At 36.5% G+C, this 20,856-nt stretch overlaps 1 protein-coding gene and 1 long non-coding RNA gene across 5 annotated transcripts in view; one reads left to right on the forward strand and one right to left on the reverse strand.

Annotated features, from left to right (window-relative positions):
• Positions 1-11,819, reverse strand: part of LOC139134049 (uncharacterized) — a 42,040-nt gene extending 30,221 nt beyond the window's left edge. The window contains exons 1-4 of one of the 2 annotated variants that reach the window (XR_011552702.1): positions 11,685-11,803; positions 10,565-11,061; positions 6,803-6,880; positions 3,677-3,899 (exon numbers count right to left, since the gene is read on the reverse strand). This is a non-coding gene — a long non-coding RNA (uncharacterized lncRNA). Of the gene's footprint in view, positions 1-3,676; positions 3,900-6,802; positions 6,881-10,564; positions 11,062-11,684 lie in introns of those variants that run through there. The other variant, XR_011552703.1, reaches the window with a different exon arrangement.
• Positions 2,412-15,964, forward strand: LOC139134048 (tripartite motif-containing protein 2-like). 3 transcript variants are annotated; one of them, XM_070700911.1, is made up of 4 exons: positions 2,412-2,777; positions 3,705-4,016; positions 10,262-11,879; positions 13,546-15,964. In XM_070700911.1, the coding sequence occupies exons 1-3, from the start codon at positions 2,441-2,443 to the stop codon at positions 10,975-10,977; spliced, it is 1,365 nt and encodes a 454-aa protein (XP_070557012.1). In that variant the 5' UTR covers positions 2,412-2,440; the 3' UTR covers positions 10,978-11,879; positions 13,546-15,964. The 3 variants fall into 3 exon arrangements, with proteins under 3 accessions (XP_070557012.1, XP_070557013.1, XP_070557014.1); XM_070700912.1 differs by having other exon boundaries at positions 13,556-15,212; XM_070700913.1 differs by having other exon boundaries at positions 3,705-3,776; positions 13,546-15,212.
• Positions 15,965-20,856: the final 4,892 nt, after the last annotated feature.

Raw genomic sequence — 20,856 nt, forward strand, 5'->3', positions numbered from 1 at the left:
TGCCAGAGAGCATGTGACCATTTGCCCAATGTCAGGAGGGCAAGTGGTCACATGCTTCTAGGGCACATAGTCCCTTGTTAGAGTATAAATGTTTTTTATAATCTCAAAACGTCATTTCAACACCAAATTTTTTCATTGACCAGCAATTTAAATTCATATGCTTGATTACCACAACAGACAAAAATCTGTGATCAATGATTTTCTTCACTGAATGTTGGAATTACTGTAACTGTTCTGTGTATCGTAAGTTTTATAAAGCATACCCGGTATTTTTAACGTGGCATTCTTTATGTCATGTACGGTACAGTGATATTAAGGCATGCGCAGTGGTTATCTTTCAAGAAAAGTTGTGAAATTTGGATCATTTTAATGTCAAGGAGATTCGTCAATAGAAAATAGTTTCAGATCACTTTTGGTAGCGCATCATGACCATGAGGCCCACTACATCACCAACTTAACAATTTAATGCTTATGGGCAAGAGAGTACAAAATACTGGACGATTCACAGACATTATAGTGACATAGACCTTTCTTTGTACTACAAAAGGCATCTAATATCCCAAAAATTAATATTAAAAAGAAGACTCCGTTCAGCTCCTTGTGGTAACATCTTTGAAGCATCATTTTTTTGTCTTAAAAAAATAGACATACATTCTTCAGAGTAAGTTTATCAAGTCAGTTACCGGCTAAGGCTTTATTAGCATATCATATACAAGATTTTATTTGAAAAGGATAGACAAAACATTAATATACCCTGGTAGCCTGTCCTGTGACAGTCAATTGGACTGCAAACACAGGTCTTACCCACACATCATCTCGGAAAGTCTTACAGACTTTTGAATTGTTGCACACACAATTTGTGACAGTTGGTACCAGTATACCAGTATATGAATTTCAATTTTCCTTGATATCTGACATTGTCCTCGGACACATATCATTTGTCTAACCCTTTGAGCACCAAAGTCAACTTTTGTCACATTTATAAAATATACCCCAGTCAATTTTTTCAAATTTTTTCCAAAATTTTGATGACAACCTGTAGTGAATGAAATTTGATGTCCGTTTGGTCCAAAATAATCAAAAAAATTATAGAAAAATTCATAAAAATTGTTGAAATGTTGCACTAAAATTTTGATGAGAAAAATTACAGCACTCAAAGGGTTAATTTTATGTGATAGTAAACATGTCGGACACCTACTGAATCTAGATATGTTGCAAATAATTATAGAGTTTACTACATACAAATATACATGGTCTAAAACTGAAAACTAAGTTTAAAAGAAAATTATGTTGAACTTATATCTTTCTTTCATGAATTTGACTTTGTTTGTGTACCGTCTATTTACTGTCTGTTCTGTGCTGTTTTGTGTCTATGTTTACAACTATTGTCTTACAAATTCTGACCTAGTGTTATTGGATTATGGATTGGTATGATTGCGATTATTTTAGGACATGGCATAAAAGACAATTCACATAAAGTTGTATACAAATCTACGATAAGATCAAGATGAAAGGGTACTACTCTTATTGGTTTTAGTTTGTAAATCCATAGTGAGGCTCTAAGGAGACTTGGAGCTGTGCATTGTGAGTTTGAATCCAATTGAGAATCTACTTGATTATAGGTGTAGTGTTTGACTACATACTGGTAGTATGGGTATACTGCTGTGTGGCTATTATTTCAATCTAAATAATAAATAATCAACCTAGTCAATATGCAATGTTCCATCACGGTGTACCGGGTATTTGATGGTTTATAGAGATATCTGTCTGATCATTGCTTTAGATACCCAGGGAAACGGCCTCAGGATTCTGACATCATTTTTTCGGAAGAAAGTAATTTGTGTGCTGGTCTTTTGTGAAACAATTACGGTAAGCCTGCCTACATTATATTTATTGCAACATGAATAATTTGCCTGTCTTTGTATTTAGAATTATCTGAGACGTCATTACATAAAGTCTACACCGAAACTAACATCAATGAATTTGAGAAAGAGGAAACACCATCTGAGATTACAAGCAGCAAAGAAAGTGGTATGGAGACAGCCACACCAACACAACCTGAGATGACTGGCAGGGAGGGAAGTGAGATGGAGACAGTCACATCAACACAACCTGAGATGACTGGCAGGGAGGGAAGTGAGATGGAGACAGCCACATCAACACAACCTAAGATGACTGGCAGGGAGGGAAGTGAGATGGAGACAGCCACACCAACACAACCTGAGATGACTGTCAGGGAGGGAAGTGAGATGGAGACAGCCACACCAACACAACCTGAGATGACTGTCAGGGAGGGAAGTGAGATGGAGACAGCCACATCAACACAACCTGAGATGACTGTCAGGGAGGGAAGTGGATGGAGACAGCCACATCAACACAACCTGAGATGACTGTCAGGGAGGGAAGTGATATGGAGACAGCCACATCAACACAACCTGAGATGACTGCCAGGGAGGGAAGTGATATGGAGACAGCCACATCAACACAACCTGAGATGACTGTCAGGGAGGGAAGTGATATGGAGACAGCCACATCAACACAACCTGAGATGACTGTCAGGGAGGGAAGTGAGATGGAGACAGCCACATCAACACAACCTGAGATGACTGTCAGGGAGGGACATGAGATGCAGACAGCCACATCAACACAACCTGAGATGACTGTCAGGGAGGGAAGTGAGATGGAGACAGCCACAACAACACAACCTGAGATGACTGGCATGGAGGGACATGGAATAAAGACAGAAGTGGTCACCACAGCAACAGAGCATCAGACAGGTAACAAAAGTTTACCGCTACTTTATATGATGTTTGCAATGTATAGATTGGCATATCAATGAGGATAGAGAAAGATTGTAGTCAACTTCGCGTGATATTAAACATTGTTGTACAAGGTAAGTTATGCCTTGATTTAGCAAAGCGCAAGGTAAACACCTGTATTTTTGGACCGATATAGTCATGAACACTGTCTTTATGGTACATGGGAGGAAATATTTCCTAGTATTTGAAAAGAATTTATTATGATAATAGATCATAGTTGGATTGAGGAAGGAAAATAGATCATTCATCCATATCATGGGAGTGGAAGGGACAAGGGATTTTTTGGTGGCAGAACACCAGAGAAAACACTAAGTGTGTGATCACTTTGTTCTCACACTCTCTCCTATGGAATGAATGAACATAAAGGGTATACATTCACGGAACGAGAGCTCTTTGGTCATTACTCAATTGTCTTCATGCTTGTGGCATTCATATTAATTGATGAATAGGATGTCACAATCGGACGAGTCATTTCAAAGTGAGCTTTTATGAATTCCTCACAAATGAAATATATATTGAAGTAGACCAACAGACTTATGTTAATTAATGTGGTTATTTTAATATTTATTATTATTATGTTATAAAAGGTACAACTGTGAGAATAAAACTTACACTTTTGATGTGGATGACTTTAAACTATATTTTTCTACAGGTAATGATAAAAACAGAATTTTGCATGTATTGGAGGAACATAAGAAAACTATTCGTACACACCAATCAGCTGAAATTGAATGCTTTGTACTGTGTTGGGAACTTCTGTCTGATATGAGCTAGACAGATGTTGAAAAATCTTGTAAAACACTTAAATCTCAACTCATTGTGGTGGGATTCTAGTAGTCACAAAAAAGTTTACTCACCACTGGCAATTTTTTTGTCCATCCACAGGGAAGAGAGATTCCAGTGGTATTTTTGGCAAGTTCTTCAAACGTCTTACTGGTCGCAAGGACAAAACTGATGGTAGTAAAGTGATGTCCATTGGTAAAAAGGAACTGAGTGGTTCAGTTACTGCTGGTAGTAAAGAGTTGTCTAGTAGTAGTGGTCCAGTGTCGTCTGTGATGTCTGGTGGTACATCGACACTGCCTGGTAGTAAAGAGGAACAAAGTGGGTCATATACCGGTAGTGATGGCAGTGGCAAGGGAAGTCATTTAGAGTCTATGGAGAAGATGGTTGGTGGTAGAGCAACTCCAAGTTCAGCTGGTCAGTATATTACCATAGAGTGGTATAATTACAAATACTTGCACCATTTTTGGCTTAAGAAGCAATATCTTGATCAGATGTAAAACAATATTTTTTCAGACCCTAAGATAAAGATACAGTATCTTGTACACAGGATTTCCTTTAATGGCATAGAATTATAATATTTCATGGCTGGGCACATGAGTCTAACAAAACCTACCATGACTTCTTTATTCATTTATATTGCAAGGCAGTACCGGTAGGTTGTTTCAAGTTACATGTACACACAAATGAAAATTCCAGAATGCTGCAAATACCTGGTAGCATATCTTTAAAGGGAGAAAGTCGGCCAATTTCTACACATTTTTCGACGGCAAAAAAAAACCACAGTCAAATCAATAGCCAACCCAAAATACTGACCATAGATGGCTTCAAGGATATATAAAACTGCCTTCTTGCTCTTTATGGCAATGTTCAATGTTTGTCTTGGTGTCCACGCGATTTGAATTAACCACCATTTTTGAACCCCATCACATAAGAATTACTGCGCACTCTACTTAACATCATCATTTGGAAAAACTCCGACTGTGCGTGTTAATGGCCTGTAACCCTCATAAAACTTCAGCACAATGCATAACGATGAGCACACGCAAAAACAAATTACAGTTAAATAGTGAAAATTAAAAGGGCATTTTCTTGTTACTTTAACTATCGAATGACAGGGACTGTGAAACAGAAATAAAACCATAGACCCAATGGTTCTATGATAAAACTAAAACCATGTAAGATTGCTACGGTGATACTGATAGTGAAACAGTTACAGAGTCATACATTTTCTTTGCATTTTATGGTGAGCAAATCGTGATAAACCTACGTCTTCGCAGACTTTTATTTTGGGGCATTTTTCTGCCATAGTGTTTTTTTTTCAAACATGACATGATCCAGATGATCACTTGTTGAACTTTGAAACATCGCACCCAGAGGTGTGACATCGCCGAGTACTATTGATCAATACTACTCATGATTGTTTGTTACATGTACCTCTTGACAAACAAAATCTGTGCAAAATGTTATTGAACGGGGTATTTCTATGTGCCTCTTGTTACTATTGTTACAGTTGATCAGTATTTTGAATCACAAGTGAGTACAAAGATGGCAATGACGGTGACTTATGACAGCAGTTGCCCTTCTCTTCCGCCGGCAGTCACTTGCATCACATATAGCAGTCATTGCAGCGTTTGCTGCACTGACTGATAGTGGTTTGCCCGAAGTCAAAGACCGCCAAACAAACACAAACAGCCACTTACAGGAAATTGGCCTTAATTGCTGTGAATACTGTAAAATTAATGCTTAACGAACACAAATTTACATATTGTTTGGACCTTTATCTGTACAATTTTGTGTTCGCCGGTACAGCTGAAACCAGAAGACTGATTCCCCTAGACATGCACCCAACTAAGCTACTGGAAGCCTATAGCTTGTAATACACAGCCCTGCCATGCAGAGCTTAGTAACTACTGCAAAACAATTTTGTATGGACGAAGCCCAGGTTGAAACATATACCCGGGAGTGAATCAGATTTCTTGGGGGCAAAGCTCTTTTTCTCACCGGTTTCATTTAGATGTGATAGGAAAATAGTAGAAGTACATGCATGTACCGGTATGTCTTGCCATATTGAAACAGTATCGTACTGCGTATTCAAGCACTCATGATTAGAGAACCGGGCATAGACAGCATGCAGTACTGGCGTTCACTCCAAGATGTACGCATCAGTCGCCAAAGTATATTGATTCAATCATACGATCACCGGGACAGTCTGCTGAAGTTTATTCTAGACTTTCATTTTACTCTGTTTTGATATTTCTATACCCGCAGTCCATGGGCAAACCTGCATGGAGGTACATGTACAAATGAAATGAAAACAATTCCACCATTTAGGCAATAGGTCACAGTGAGAGAGACTGAGAATAGGTACTGTCGTTGCAGCTTGCAGGCAAATGTTCTCTTTTGCAGCAAAGAACAGTATATTGAAGAACAGGATTGGTTGTCAAGTTCTGTACATGCAAAGCTGACTGTCAAAATGATGTAACTTAATTCAGCTTACAGCATCGATGGTAGGGGAATCCCGAACACTGTGTTATCGATCTGGCGCCATATAATTATATGCATCATGTGCACTGTGTGTTTTTTTCACACGTGGATGCTCATAGCGGTGAACAGCCGAATTGATGGTCATGACCATTTATTATTTCTTGCGATGGTTTTTATTTATCGTGTTTAAAACCGGGGTCGAATATATGCATGGTCATCCATTCATTTAGTATCTACATGTCAAACACTACACATAGTGTCTCGTATCAAACAAAAGTCATGAAAAATGGCCGACTTTGTCCCTTTAAATACTGATCTAGCTGCTACGAATTAATCATATGCAGAGGTTGTCGTATGATTTTTTTAAGTCTGTTTTTTATGCTTCCCCCAAAAAGTGTGTAAAACTCCTTTATCAAGGCATCAAGTAAAAATGTGACAAAATGCCTTGGATTTAAAGTAATATTCACACATCTTCACTTTTACTAGATAGCTATAGATATACACACCACTGACAAAATCCAAGTTATATCAAGCGTTACAAGAATATGATGAAAAGGATATCAATGTTTGTAATATTGACAAGAAATAAGTTCACATGACCAATTCCAGTTTGAGAAGACAGTGATTTCAAGTGCATCACTGCATAAAATGAGAAATTCTTCTCCTGCAAGCTATATATTGTCAGTCTGTGAAAATAAAATTTGCATTTTACTTACATAAAGTAATTCAGCCATTCCATATAATATCCAGCTTCAAATATGCAGTCTGACACCATCATATTACTTGAAACTGTTCTGTAACTGGGAAAAAAGGAATCATTGGGGATAAAAAAGTTAATATATTTACATTTGAAGCAACAGTTATCTGCTAAAATAAATCATTTCAAGGTAACTGGCAACACTGGTACCAGTAGGTATTACTCCTGCTGTAGTTGAAAACAGCAAATACAACTGTCATTCAAAAGTAAGGAATTTGAATCAGCCTGTAGAAATATGAATTTATTTATTGTTCAACGTTATTAATGCAAGACATTTTTCTATAATTACTGGTCAAGAGCGTTTGGATAAATTTGTTGATGGCATTATGCATAGTCTGACAGTGCGAAATGAGTACACAATATCGGTATATAGAAACAATATTACTAACTTTTTGGAATTATAGAATTTATAGTTTAAAGGTTCTGTTTTGAAGACTAGCATTGCATAATTGTAGCAATATATTTTTAATAACAAACATAACTGTATTTTGTTATTACATGTAACCATCAATCAATTTGCTGATGAAACAATGTACTTGCTGATAAACATGTGTATCTTTCACTCAGATTTCACTCAGAGTGAACCAATGAAGATATAAGAACAAATAAGAATTTTTGAACTAATATCTACAAACGTGCTGCCATGGCAACAAACCTTTTTCCCATCAAACAATTCAGAGCATTTCCCCAACTGTTCAAAACCATGACATGATATAAACAAATAAAATTAATAGAGCACAAAAAAACTGTGGTGTAACTGAAATCTTTAGAATTAACTATTATAAGTGGGCAATTGTTAGTCACCATGGTGATAGGCATTAGAATTAATCTGACATCAATCATAAATACATTACACATTTCGGTCACAAGATTTACTTTTCGATGCAATTTGTATCAATAACTTTTCTCAGTTTCAAGGTATAGGAAATACTGCAGGTTTTCATTCTTTATACTTATCCTGCCTTCATCTATGACCTTTGACCTTTCAGGGCATTGGTCAAAGAATATACTAGTATGACGAACTAATATTGCAAAAGGTATTGCCATGGCAACATGAAGTTGTTAAATAAAAAGATAACAGAATAATGGCAAAAAACTGCAGTGAAATGAGAACGTTATAAGTATTTCATAAAAATAATGGTAAATGCCAGTAATATTATTCTTAAAGTTATTATGAGAAAGAGATTGACTTATATCAATGGCAAAATAGCAGAAACATAATTTTTCACCAAACAGTATTTTTCCATTATTTATCATTTGTAGAATCAGTAATTTAGCTTGTGGAACAATGGGCTTGCATTACCTTAAATGAATTTTGAAAGAATTTTTGATGTAGCTGAACAAATAGAGCAGATATACACAGATGAGAATTTTTGAACCAAATTCTACAAATGTGTTGCTATGGTAACATGGCTTTCACTAAATTAACCATATTCAGAAAGTAGTATATAGTGATACAACAATAGCAAGTGTAATCAACAACACACCTAAAAGCTGGGACGTTTAAAACATTGGAAAGTTCTACTTATGACAAAATTTGTATTTATTGTGTTGCCATGGTAAAAAGGCATTAAAACTAAAAAAGCTATGATAATAGTCACGCCGCCCTGGAAGATATCCTATAATGCATTGCTGTAAGCCCAACGCCTAAACCGGAAATAGGCTCATTTGGCGTCAAGACACCAAGGCGAGCGGACCGGCTTCTCTCATCAAATCTTGCCGCATATGGCAAGCAATTACGATAATGACGAATGCCTTATCTCCAAAAATCAGTAAATGACATGCTTTATCCATCCCTACTTCAGTGAGACACGTTCCCCAGTCAGTAAATGACAATCGGGCCGGGGTACCCCAGGCCTCCCACAAGTATCAGATTGTTCACACTCACATTATCGAACAAACAGACGTGGCGCACTTCGCGTGGTGGCAGCTCGCGAACATGGCTCCCCGAAATCTTTAATTTTCTTCAATGAAAAGTGTACCAAACTAGACCAAACAGACTTAAAAACAGTTTTGAAGAATCAAAGCTCTTACTGAGCGTTCTGGACGTGATATGAAGCTCGAACTCACTGATTGTCATCATATTCACTTTCGCCTCACAGCCCCGTGGATTGTTGTAGCGAAGCCAGCAGTTTTTCTCACAGAAATAAGTTGCATAATGTACTCAGTAAAACGTTGTCAGGTACATGTCACATGAAAACTGACTGAGGTCGAAGTGACTAAGGCACCGGGATTGATTTGACAACAAACAACGACAAGAGGGTGTGAATTACTGGGTCGAAACGGACAGGGGTCGAGATGACCTGCTGCCCCGGCCCTCAGCTGCAGGCCTAGCGGCCTGGCTATGTTTACATAAGGCGTCCAAATTTTAGAAATCGCTAAAAGTAGGCAGAAAGAAAGCCCCCATTACGTGAAAACGCTAGGGGGTCGATAGGGGTCGGATGACAGTTTGACACATTTCGTACCATTAAAAGTCGAATGATACTACATTGACCGGGTTGACCATATGACTTTCATCAAAAAACGTCCGATGAAAAGTGGATACATTTGATGTTTGACCAAACTTTACAAAGCATCAATTTTCGATCAAAAAATTCACGCGTAGAACTAATGAAAATTCGTAAAAAATACCACTGCCTTGTACACAAGGCTCTAAAATGTCGTAGGCGTGAAAATGAGTTTATTAGAAAAAACACAGTGGCTCTTAAAATTAGTTTGAAAATTTAGCGTCTTTGCCGCGGTATCGCTAGATGGCCGTCATTTTGAAGCGAAGGTGAAGTGGTGGATTCTGGGATATCTTCCAGGGCGGCGTGGATAATAGTTACATCAAAAAGCTTGGCTGTATAATTATCATGACATTGCAATTTAATTTGTGTCAATATTTGTTCAAAGTTTTAAGGTATTTGAATTACTGTACAGTCAGATTGTCAACACAGATCTGTTGCTTCTGTTTATCTTGCTTTGACCTTTGACCTTTCAGGACCAAACACAGAAGAGCAAGTGACAATTTTTGAACCAAAATTTATAAAAAGTGTTGCTATGGCAGCATGATGGTCATCAAATCAAGTACACCAGACAAAGTACCCTTCATTTCAATAGTATGTTAATAATCAAATATGGTCAATAAACTACACATTAAAAGCTGCAAATTAGATTGTCATTTGAAATGACTTACCGTATCTTTGACAGAACATTTACTTGTTGTGTTGCCATGGTAAAATAATATAAACAATAATAAAATGGCGATAATAAATAAACTAAAAAGTAAGGGTGAAAGATTGACTTGGTAATATAGTTTAATGTGAATCCATATCTGCTTTCAGCTTCAGGATATATCTATCAACTCTAGTGCAGCCTTGTTGTCACTACATTTCTATTTCAGTTCCAACTTATCCTGTTTTGACCTTTGACCTTTCAGGACGTTGGTCAAGAAGAACTCTGAAGGGTCATCAAGGACAGATGTTCAAAGAAGTGAGAGGTCTGGCATTCCACAATGATAAACTTTTGGTGTGTGACAGAGACAACAATATTGTACACATACTGAACCAAGATTACACTTGTGAAAAGGAGTTGGGCAGTTTCAGTGGTCAGTTTGCCAAGCCATTCAAGCCATGGTCCATAGCTGTCTCTCAGGACAACCTCTACTTCATCCTTGATGACAGTAATGTGCAAATAGTTGTTTGTGATCAAAATAATAAAGTTATCAGAATAATTACCCTACCTACAGACTCAAATCCCTGGTGCATAGCTCTTGTGAAGGGATTTGTTATTGTTACAGATGTCAAAGGTCACCGCGTCCTGAAGTACAGCCAGACTGGACAGTACATTTCAGAGTTTGGTCGTCGAGGTAATCGTGAGACACAATTTGACTGGCCTGGCTTTGTCGCTGTCAACAGTAGGGATGTCATCATGGTGTCTGACCGTAACAATCACTGCATCAAGTGTTTTGACACTGACTTGAATTACTTGTACCAATACGGTCACCACGGTACCGGCGATAGTCAGCTGTACTACCCATGGAGCATTGCCGTTGATGGCGCTGATCATGTTTATGTTTGTGATCGGAACAATAATAGGATTTCGATTGGAGTCGACATGGGGCTTGGATTGGTCATCTTTTCCATCGTCAAGTGAGACACCCCTGGTACATGGCAGTGACTGCCGACGGTGATAGAATTGCTGTTATAGAATATCCCTACGATGAAATCCATGTATTTTCTAAGTAGACAGAAACACCAAGATGATGTGTAAATGTCTAAATTTCATCAAAATATTGAAATTTGTTCAAAAGTTTTGACGCGCTAAATTTAATCGTCACTCAAGCGTGACGAAACGATCGATCTGCACTATTTACATCACCCTCCAAACTAATAATCGGTTATTTCTCGAATTTATAACCGATATTTTGGGGGCAAAATATTCAAAGTTGTTGTCGCTACTTCTCTAGAGTTTGAACATGATGGAATTTAATGATTTCAGAAGCATTTTCAGTGAAAAAATCGAGGAAATTTGACAAGAAGTGTGTGACAATCGACGGTGATTTGTCAACATCACAACACATGAGTCATGTCAACAAATCAATATGGGGGTTATTTTCTGCATTTTCAAACAGAATTTTGAACTGAAATATTCAACATAGCTGTCACTTCATGTCTTCGATACAAATATACCAAAAGTGAGTTGTTTACGAGAATTTGTAATGAAATATTTGAGTCATTTTGTCAAGAGGTGTGTTCTGCAATGGAATCTTACTGATTACACAACCGATCCCATCACATCTCAACTCGTAGAGAATGGCGAATCAACAGTTGTGTGTGTGAAACAATGTTTTAAAACATTACCTGCATATCCTCTGTTATCTCTGTTATGTATGGTTTCAAGTTTTCCTATCGATGAACTAAAATTACGCCGACATAAGTCATTATATCCAATGCCCCTACAGACATGATGTTGACCCGACGCCATCGCGATGAACTGTGACAGTGGTATTGTAGAGGGCGCTATCACACAGCTGCATGCACCTGAGACATGACGAGGTGTACGGCGCTTATCTGACAAAACGTGCTTATCTGACAAAAATAACTAATTACTGCTTGTAGCCTTACTCATTTGTGGAAAGTAATCCCTCACACAATACTTCGTCTGTTAAAACACACGAATGAAATTTTAATTACAGAAGTCTAAAATCACAAACATCACAAAACAGCCATAAAATAGTTAAAAAATACAGTAAATTTCATTGATTGCGTAAAATCGCCGAGCACCTCAATTAATCACTGTGTATACATCGATCAACACATAGAGGCTGTCTTAAGGGGTAGAGGAGAGGGCACGAGGTCACATGAGGTCGTGCGCTCTCATGGTGGCGGGAGTATCAAAACACCCACATCACAATGCGGCAATGGCAAGCAGAGTACTTTTATTGTTGTTTTTAATCACCTTCCTCGATCGCTAATTTTGCCATTAAAGTACATAAATTATATTCAATAAACATGCAAGTGTATGATAAGAAAAGCACCTACTCCATGGGCTCGTCACGGTCCCTCCACAAAACGACAGTGGGCTCGTACAGTACTTTGTACAGTGAGCGAGCGCGAGCCCGGCCGATGGAAGAACAACCACGATAAAAAAACTACATGTCAACAATTTGAGAGTAGTTTACAGAAACAAAATCCTTCGTATAGAAGAATTCGTATTAACGTTAATATGAATTCCTGTTTCATTTTAATCCTTGCAGTATTGTAATGTTGTCTGTCTATCACTTCAACATTTATAAGATTCAATCATGGTTTTATTCAAGAACTTATATTTGAAGAAAACTATTTTTATTCTAAAATAATGTATCATTATGTTTTTCCTTTATTTTTAACATGAGAAATACATATTACAGTATTTTAATTCAGTTTCTTATTGTCATTGCATAACTACAGATCCTTTAAGCATTAAAATTTGACAATTTTTTTTGTATTTGTGCAATCAGGTAAATTGTTGTAGATTGATCATGTAAACATTGTTACATACACATTCTTTAGTACACTACTGAGTCATGTGATTGAACAGTAATATCTCATTGAACCAAATATAACATTAAGGTTTCTAATCAACAATGTAGATACAAACTTAAATCTAATAAGATCTTGATCTAATAGACATTCTTAATCATAAAATTATCACCTTCAAACATAAATTCTGCAGCAAATCAAAATGTACAGTTTTGTGGCCACAGGTGCTAATAAACAATCAAAGTGAACACATACATGTATGTGAATGAGTTTTATCTTATTATGTACAAAAAAAAAAAAAAACCCATCAAGCAACAGAGTTTATAATGTGTCAGGTTCCCACCATTCTAGACTCTACAATCTCTGGTGCTGAATTCATCAGTGTTGTATTCTATGTGGTAGACTCTTGCATAGCCTGGAGTTGCAAAGCACTCACTCAAGATGTTGCGGCACTTTTGTGTGAGGTCAAAAGGACAAAACAGCTCAAACAAATGTTAACTGTCCAGACTTTGTTGTAGAGGTTGGGTTTAGTCCTCAAAGTTGACTATTAGAACAATTTATTGCTTGCTTTAAGTCTTGTCCAAAGATTTGTGAAAATATACAGCATGAATACATTCATCCTTACTGTAACATCGACATCAATGACTTTTTAATCTCTGCACTGGTTAGGTCATCTCCAATTATAACAAAGCAAGACGAGTGAGCCGGAGTGAACGTACATGGAGAATGACCGGTTAGCTCTTCAACAGATATTAGTGGGCAGCAAGGACGATTTTAATATCAGCTTTTCATGGTTGTTTAATATTCATATGTTGACATTTGTATTGTAACAAGGACATTTTTTCAGTATCATTTATCGTTTTGGTGTTTTCTACATTTATCATGATAATAAACTCTGGTGGAGGGACCGCAAAAAGTCAACTCAAACTTTATACTAATAATGTTTTCTGCTTTATACTAATAATGTTTTCTGCGGCATAACGCTGAGAGGGTCTGTCGAGATCTGCACTTCATATTTTTCCCAGACTGCTTTTTGTGATTAAAAGAGGATGGTAAAATTTTGTAAATGTACACAGTAGATGTAAAAGTTAACCTGTGACGAAATGTTCAGGGTAGGGTAGTTCAAGTGCACAGGTGTTCAGACTACACACATTTACTATTTTAGCATTAAATTTAATTTTCCCTGTAGAATGTTAAATTACTCTTAAGGTACAGAATTCAGTATCGAAGGTGTATATGTTTTCATTCGTGACAATTAATCAAAATCATTCTAATTTTATCTTAATCTCAAGTTTGTGTAACAGGCTTCGTGCACTGGAGTTAGGAGCATCATGAGAGCTACAGTGTAGTCCGCGTGCAGAACGCTTCAACGCGCTGTCAGTTCTACTGTGATTAGAAGGAAATTCCCCGCAGCAGGGGAATTCATTGCCTGCAGTTTGGTTTTAGTGGCGGTTGGATACTTCAGACCAAAATAAAAACAAAAAAACCCCCGACGATTGAATAAATTAGCATCGAAATCAGCCGCATATGCAAAGATAAAAATCTTAATTCCCGATCAGTCTGGTGTCCAAACGTTTCTTTGGTTCGAACTGTCCTTTTTCCAGTCTTACACCGTTGTATTAAACTTCAGTAAATTGTCAATAGTGGCAGAAACACAGCGGCGATAGTTTTTACGTATTAAATTGCGTTTGAAGGGCGAAGTATAGAGATACTTTGTTGATAGTCGATATCACTGGACGGAGATGGAGCTTTCGGGCTCAGATGTATATAGCGCCCCCAATGTTGGATTCTTTCAACTACTTTCGTTCATACACTAAATCCGATTGAAACTTCAGAGCTTGAGTTTCTGATTCAGTTTAAAGCTATGACACTAAGATACGAAAACATATTTTTCAGCATAAACCACAAATAAAGTGGTAAAGAATGTAAAATTACATAAATAGGGAATTATAATAATGATTTAACAATGCTATCATCGAGAACTTTGTGATTTATTATCAATATGCTTTGAAAAGTTGACCATCTGCATTATATTTTTTAAGCCATTTCTCTGATTCAGGTCTAGATTGGAAATGTTTTGAACACTCACCAACAGGTATAGGGCTGTATCAGTGTACTCTTTGTTTAATTCTTGTGTCCAGCATTACATTCCCATTACTTCAGTGCATGTACAACAGTGAACATTTATATATTATCAGGGTTGTACAGAGAAATAGAAAAACATCCTCTTTGACCAGACTTGATAGTGACTCATGTAATATTTTTAAATTTTCTGATAAAGTGATGTATTTGGCACATTTTCTTGTTTTGCTTTGTTATAATTGGAGATGACCTAACCAGTGCAGAGATTAAAAACTCATTGATGTCAATGTTACAGTAAGGATGAATGTATTCATGCTGTATATTTTCATAAATCTTTGGACAAGACTTAAAGCAAGCAATAAATTGTTCTAATAGTCAACTTTGAGACTAAACCCAACCTCTACAACAAAGTCTGGACAGTTAACATTTGTTTGAGCTGTTTGTCCTTTTGACCTCACACAAAAGTGCCGCAACATCTTGAGTGAGTGCTTTGCAACTCCAGGCTATGCAAGAGTCTACCACATAGAATACAACACTGATGAATTCAGCACCAGAGATTGTAGAGTCTAGAATGGTGGGAACCTGACACATTATAAACTCTGTTGCTTGATGTTTTTTTTTTTTTGTACATAATAAGATAAAACTCATTCACATACATGTATGTGTTCACTTTGATTGTTTATTAGCACCTGTGGCCACAAAACTGTACATTCTGATTTGCTGCAGAATTAATGTTTGAAGGTGATAATTTTATGATTAAGAATGTCTATTAGATCAAGATCTTATTAGATTTAAGTTTGTATCTACATTGTTGATTAGAAACCTTAATGTTATATTTGGTTCAATGAGATATTACTGTTCAATCACATGACTCAGTAGTGTACTAAAGAATGTGTATGTAACAATGTTTACATGATCAATCTACAACAATTTACCTGATTGCACAAATACAAAAAAAATTGTCAAATTTTAATGCTTAAAGGATCTGTAGTTATGCAATGACAATAAGAAACTGAATTAAAATACTGTAATATTTATTTCTCATGTTAAAAATAAAGGAAAAACATAATGATACATTATTTTAGGGAAAAAATAGTTTTCTTCAAATATAAGTTCTTGAATAAAACCATGATTGAATCTTAAAATGTTGAAGTGATAGACAGACAACATTACAATACTGCAATGGATTAAAATGAAACAGGAATTCATATTAGCAAGTTTTAAGTCACCTCGGAGTATGACTAAAGTCAGTTGCTTTTCATTGTCCATATTTGCCAGTCATCTAAAGAGGGCATATATTTCTAAAAAGACTAAATTTGAGCAAAGAAATAAAAAATCCATGTCTGTTTGAGGAAGAGGACAATGTCTTGTACTGTCAGCCTATGGATGAGAAATCTATTTATAAGATGACTAGGTAGCTCACTAAAATTGTTTAATAACAATAATAATAATTTATTTATAAAGCGTCTATATCCACTGTGATAAAAAGTGATCAAAGACGCTATAAAATTACACTACTATTTTAAAAATGTAAAATATGCAAGTAAAATGAGAAAAAGTTCACAACTAAAAGAAAAATATCCAAGTAATAAAAATTTAAAATTCAACAAAACAACACTTTGCACAACAACTCATGTGGTAACCTTAAATCACCAAAAAAGGACATAAAAAATTAACTAAAGGCTAATTTAAAAAGGTGCGTCTTAAGGTTTGATTTAAAAGAAGAGAGAGTAGGGGAGCATCGTATCTCGAGTGGAAGATTGTTCTAAAGAACGGAGGCAGCAACACTGAAAGCACGATCCCCATATTTCTTAGTACGTGACCTATTTTGGCAGAGTTTAAACTGATCAGATCTCAAATTACGATTCAGAACATATAAAGAAATCATGTCACATAAGTAGTTTGGAGCAATGGAATGGATACATTTGTAAGTAACTATTAAAATCTTAAAAATTATGTGTTGAGAAATAGGTAACCAATGTAATTGCTTAAGTACAGGAGTGATATGTGAAGTGGGTTTAGAACGAGTGACAATTCTGGCAGCAATATTCTGAATACGTTGAACACGATTAATTAAGTATTTGGGAAGTCCTAATAAAAGAGAGTTACATGAATCAATACGAGATGTAACAAATGCATGGATTAATTGCTCTGTGGCAGATTTAGAAAGATACTTCCGAATAAGTGCAATGCGACGTAAATGGAAAATGGCTGAACGGCAGATCTGACCAACATGAGGCTTCATTGTGAGGCTAGAGTCGAGAGTGGCTCCCAGGCTCTTGGCCTGAAATGAACAGGAATCAAAGTATCACCAACCCTAATTTCTCTGATCCCGTTCTCAGGCTGATTACCAGTAATGGCAGAAAAGGTTACAAATTCAGTTTTCTCATCATTTTAATAGGCAGAGAAAGTTTTCTGACATCCAGGACCTAACCTCTGAGATACATAATTCAAGATTACTAGCTACCCTTGCAGCCGTGTCAATATTGAAAGACATGTAAAGGGAGGAATCATCAGCATAAAAACTATATAGATATCCATGACTAGTGATATGTAGGTCATTTTCACACACTCACCATGACCTGAGTTCAATAGTCTAGAACATTCTCAAGGTCACTGCCCTTAATGACCTCACAATCTTGAATTCAACTAGTCATGTTTGGAATGTTCTGGAAATTTACTGAGTTGTGCAAGAGAGATAATTTTAGAACAGTAATTAGCATGTCAATAAAAGTTCTAGATTGTTCTTATATGCTTATATAAGCACATGAGTATTAATACTGGGACAGCAGGCTTGCAGTCGGAGACTTTTTGGGATCATGTCTCTTGCGTGTTACTTCAAGTCTTTGGAAACTCCAGCAGTATTAATTTCAAGACTTTTCAAGACCTTCACTGCCACGCTGGATTTATACTGTGGACTTTGTGCAACTTCAAGCCGGCAAGCCAAAGGACTGTTCATTCATCCGACTGACTGTTACAACTCTGAGACTGGAGCTTTGCCGTCCCAGCTGAGATAAGTAATCTGTGCACTTTTAAAGCTTGTATTCTATCCCTGACTTAGCAATTAGTTTTATTTTCGTTATAAATTTTGTTTAAACGGAAACTGCTGAATTCACCCTTTTGTTCGTTTTCTCTGCACGTAACACTAGAAACCAATGCTCCTAAAGGAGATGTGTATACATCAAAAAGTATTCAGTTTCAGGATAGGTGTTTTGTGCTGCTTTCATCATCTGGTCTGAATTCAAACCGTTTCTGTGATGGCATGCCAGACACTTTTAAAGCACAGTGCATAAACTGTGTGCCTCAGTGAGTGATTTTGATTTCTGTGACAGCTCCAGTTACAATGTTGTTAGATTGACCAATAGTGACTAGACTCGACCACATAGTTTAGCATCTACTCCGGGATCATCAGGTTGAAACCATGGCAACACAGCTGTATCGGTAGAATTGTACTCATCAAGTCTTGATAGTAATTCTTTCAAAATATATGTAAACAGGAAAGGTATTAAAGATGAACGGAAGCACTTTGTTACCAAATGTTCCTGATGGACACAGAAGTTCTAACCAGGCAATTACCAATAGATCATTTTCTTGATTAAATGTTGCATGGACAGCAGAAGAAAACATTCTTGTTTCCAGAACAAAACTCCTCAATAAATGTGTCACTAACTTTTGACACTGATCATTTTCTGATCACAGTGTGAGTCCTGTATTTCATTCTGCTAAAAATTATTATACAATATAAATCACAAATATAAATCATTAAATATTTATGATCACTTAATAATCCAGGCATCTTTTGACTCTGAGAGTCGAGAGAAGTTGAAAGTACCTTTAGTGAAGATATAAAAAAGCTGAAATTATCTTTAGTGAAGATAAAGAAACAATTGGAATCATGAAGTCATACTAAAAATTATGTCAGTGATTTACCAGGATACTTATCAGCAATATTGATATATTGATGTTGATATATTGCTCTAATACACAATAGCTATAATGATCAGTTCATCATTACTCTAAAGACAAACAGGATTTACGGCTTTATCCATACCGGTATGTATCATCATCCACAGACGTACATGTCCATGTCTTCTTATGAATGCAGGAATAGGGACGGGGCTGCTATTGTCTCGAGTCTTCTTCTCCTGGGTAATAGACAGCAAGATAAAAAAGACTATATTTTTGAGAGTGCACATGTATACTTAATATACATATTTGTAATCATAGAAAAGACAGCACCACTATCTGTTGACAGATTTGTATAATTTTATGCTTATAACTACAGAACTCTATTGCTGATCTGGTTTTTTGCTGACTGAATTGTTCAAACTTCAGTAAAAGCATAGACAGTAGAGGGGGAAAGCCCCTCTACTGTCTGTGGTAAAAGCCAGACTGAAGACAAAGACTAAAGACACTGCTCCAGGAAACTGTAAACTGTGTTACAACTGTAGAATGTGCAATTTCATGATTCAGAACAATGAACACAAAATAATCGACAAAGTCAATGACAAATCATATCCTCTCACTGGCCAATTGACATGCAAAACATGCAATATTATCTATGCCATTGTCTGTGCTAAATGCAACAAATTGTATATTGTGAATCAATGAACACATTTGTAGCATTCGTACACACAAAGATACCCTGGATCGCCCATCACTTTCATGAACCCGGTCACAATATTAACCACTTCTAATTCACTGGCCTCTGTGAAATCTATTCTCGACACGACAAAATAAGAAAGCAACTCAAACTTTAAAAATTATTAATTCCCTGGGCACTCTTTCACACACTGCTATCAACAGAAAAGTATTACTTCACAAGATCACTGTCTGTGAGAGAAATCTTACAACACACCCTAACAATCCCAACAGTTCAGCTAAAAATAGACCATTGTCAGAGTGTCAACTCGAATTGATAATTAGCCGTATTTGCATAGAGCATTATTTGAACCATTTACCTCCATGAAATCAATCCTAGAAACCTTTACTCCAAGTTTCAAACGTAATCACATGAGTAACAAAAATTCATCAAAAATACAAGTTTGCAAGTTTTGTAATAATTTCCAAAAAAATCTGACTTGGGTCATCCCTTCAAACTTGCACACAAAAGCAATCAGACAATGGAATTCCAAGAAGATTATTTTTGGAATAGTTTGACCATAATCTACCCAAAAATACAGTTTTGCAGATTTTCACACAAATCTGATAGAGATCATCCCAATTGACCTTCATATCAAATTTCAAAGCATTTAATCTGATGAGCGGTTTCAGAAAAGAACATTAAAAAGAGATTTTAAAATGCCCCCAAAATACAAATGTATACAAACATACAAATTACAAATTTACTAGTAAAACGAATCCGACTAAGGTCACTCCAACAATCAGCATACAAAATAAAAAACTTATCTCACAAGTAATTTCTTTGAAGATTTATTTGCCAGTACAAAAGACAGGAAATACTTGCCAAATTGAAATATCTGACAAAACATGACAAAGGTTTCCCTAATAGCAACGTACATACAAAAATTTCACGCCAGTCAGATGAGCACTTTCCAGGAAGTTGCTTGGAATGGGAAAAGTTGATATGCCTGCTGCGTACAATATGAGAGAAATCTTGCAACCATGGAGGTAGCTACGTCCATGGCTACATGGACGATCTGCCCATCATTGCACTTGAGGTTGCAGATTGTTCTTTCACACTCAGAGGGCTCCAAATCGGAAACAAAATAGTCCGGACTGTCCTTGTCTATTATTTCCGCCGTTTCCATCTTTGATGAAAGAATTGTGCAGCAAAAATATTTGAAAGGGACGTTAAATCCACTTCTGAGATTGTGTCAAACCGCGACAACGTCTGTGTCGAGTACCTGAATTGACCATGACCATGGCACCTGCAAGCTTTGTCCATGACCTTTTGACCTGTCAGCTG

The sequence above is a fragment of the Ptychodera flava genome, chromosome 5 (assembly GCF_041260155.1).
Source record: "Ptychodera flava strain L36383 chromosome 5, AS_Pfla_20210202, whole genome shotgun sequence".
Lineage (NCBI taxonomy): Eukaryota > Metazoa > Hemichordata > Enteropneusta > Ptychoderidae > Ptychodera > Ptychodera flava.

Bases quoted from the DNA above. Each gene is read 5' to 3' on its own strand.
- LOC139134048 (XM_070700911.1), top strand. From the start codon at position 2,441: ATGACTGCCAGGGAGGGAAGTGATATGGAGACAGCCACATCAACACAA. The intron at 2,778-3,704 runs GTAACAAAAGTT...GTCCATCCACAG, and splicing joins AGCAACAGAGCATCAGACAG to GGAAGAGAGATTCCAGTGGT. The intron at 4,017-10,261 runs GTCAGTATATTA...TTGACCTTTCAG, and splicing joins AGCAACTCCAAGTTCAGCTG to GACGTTGGTCAAGAAGAACT.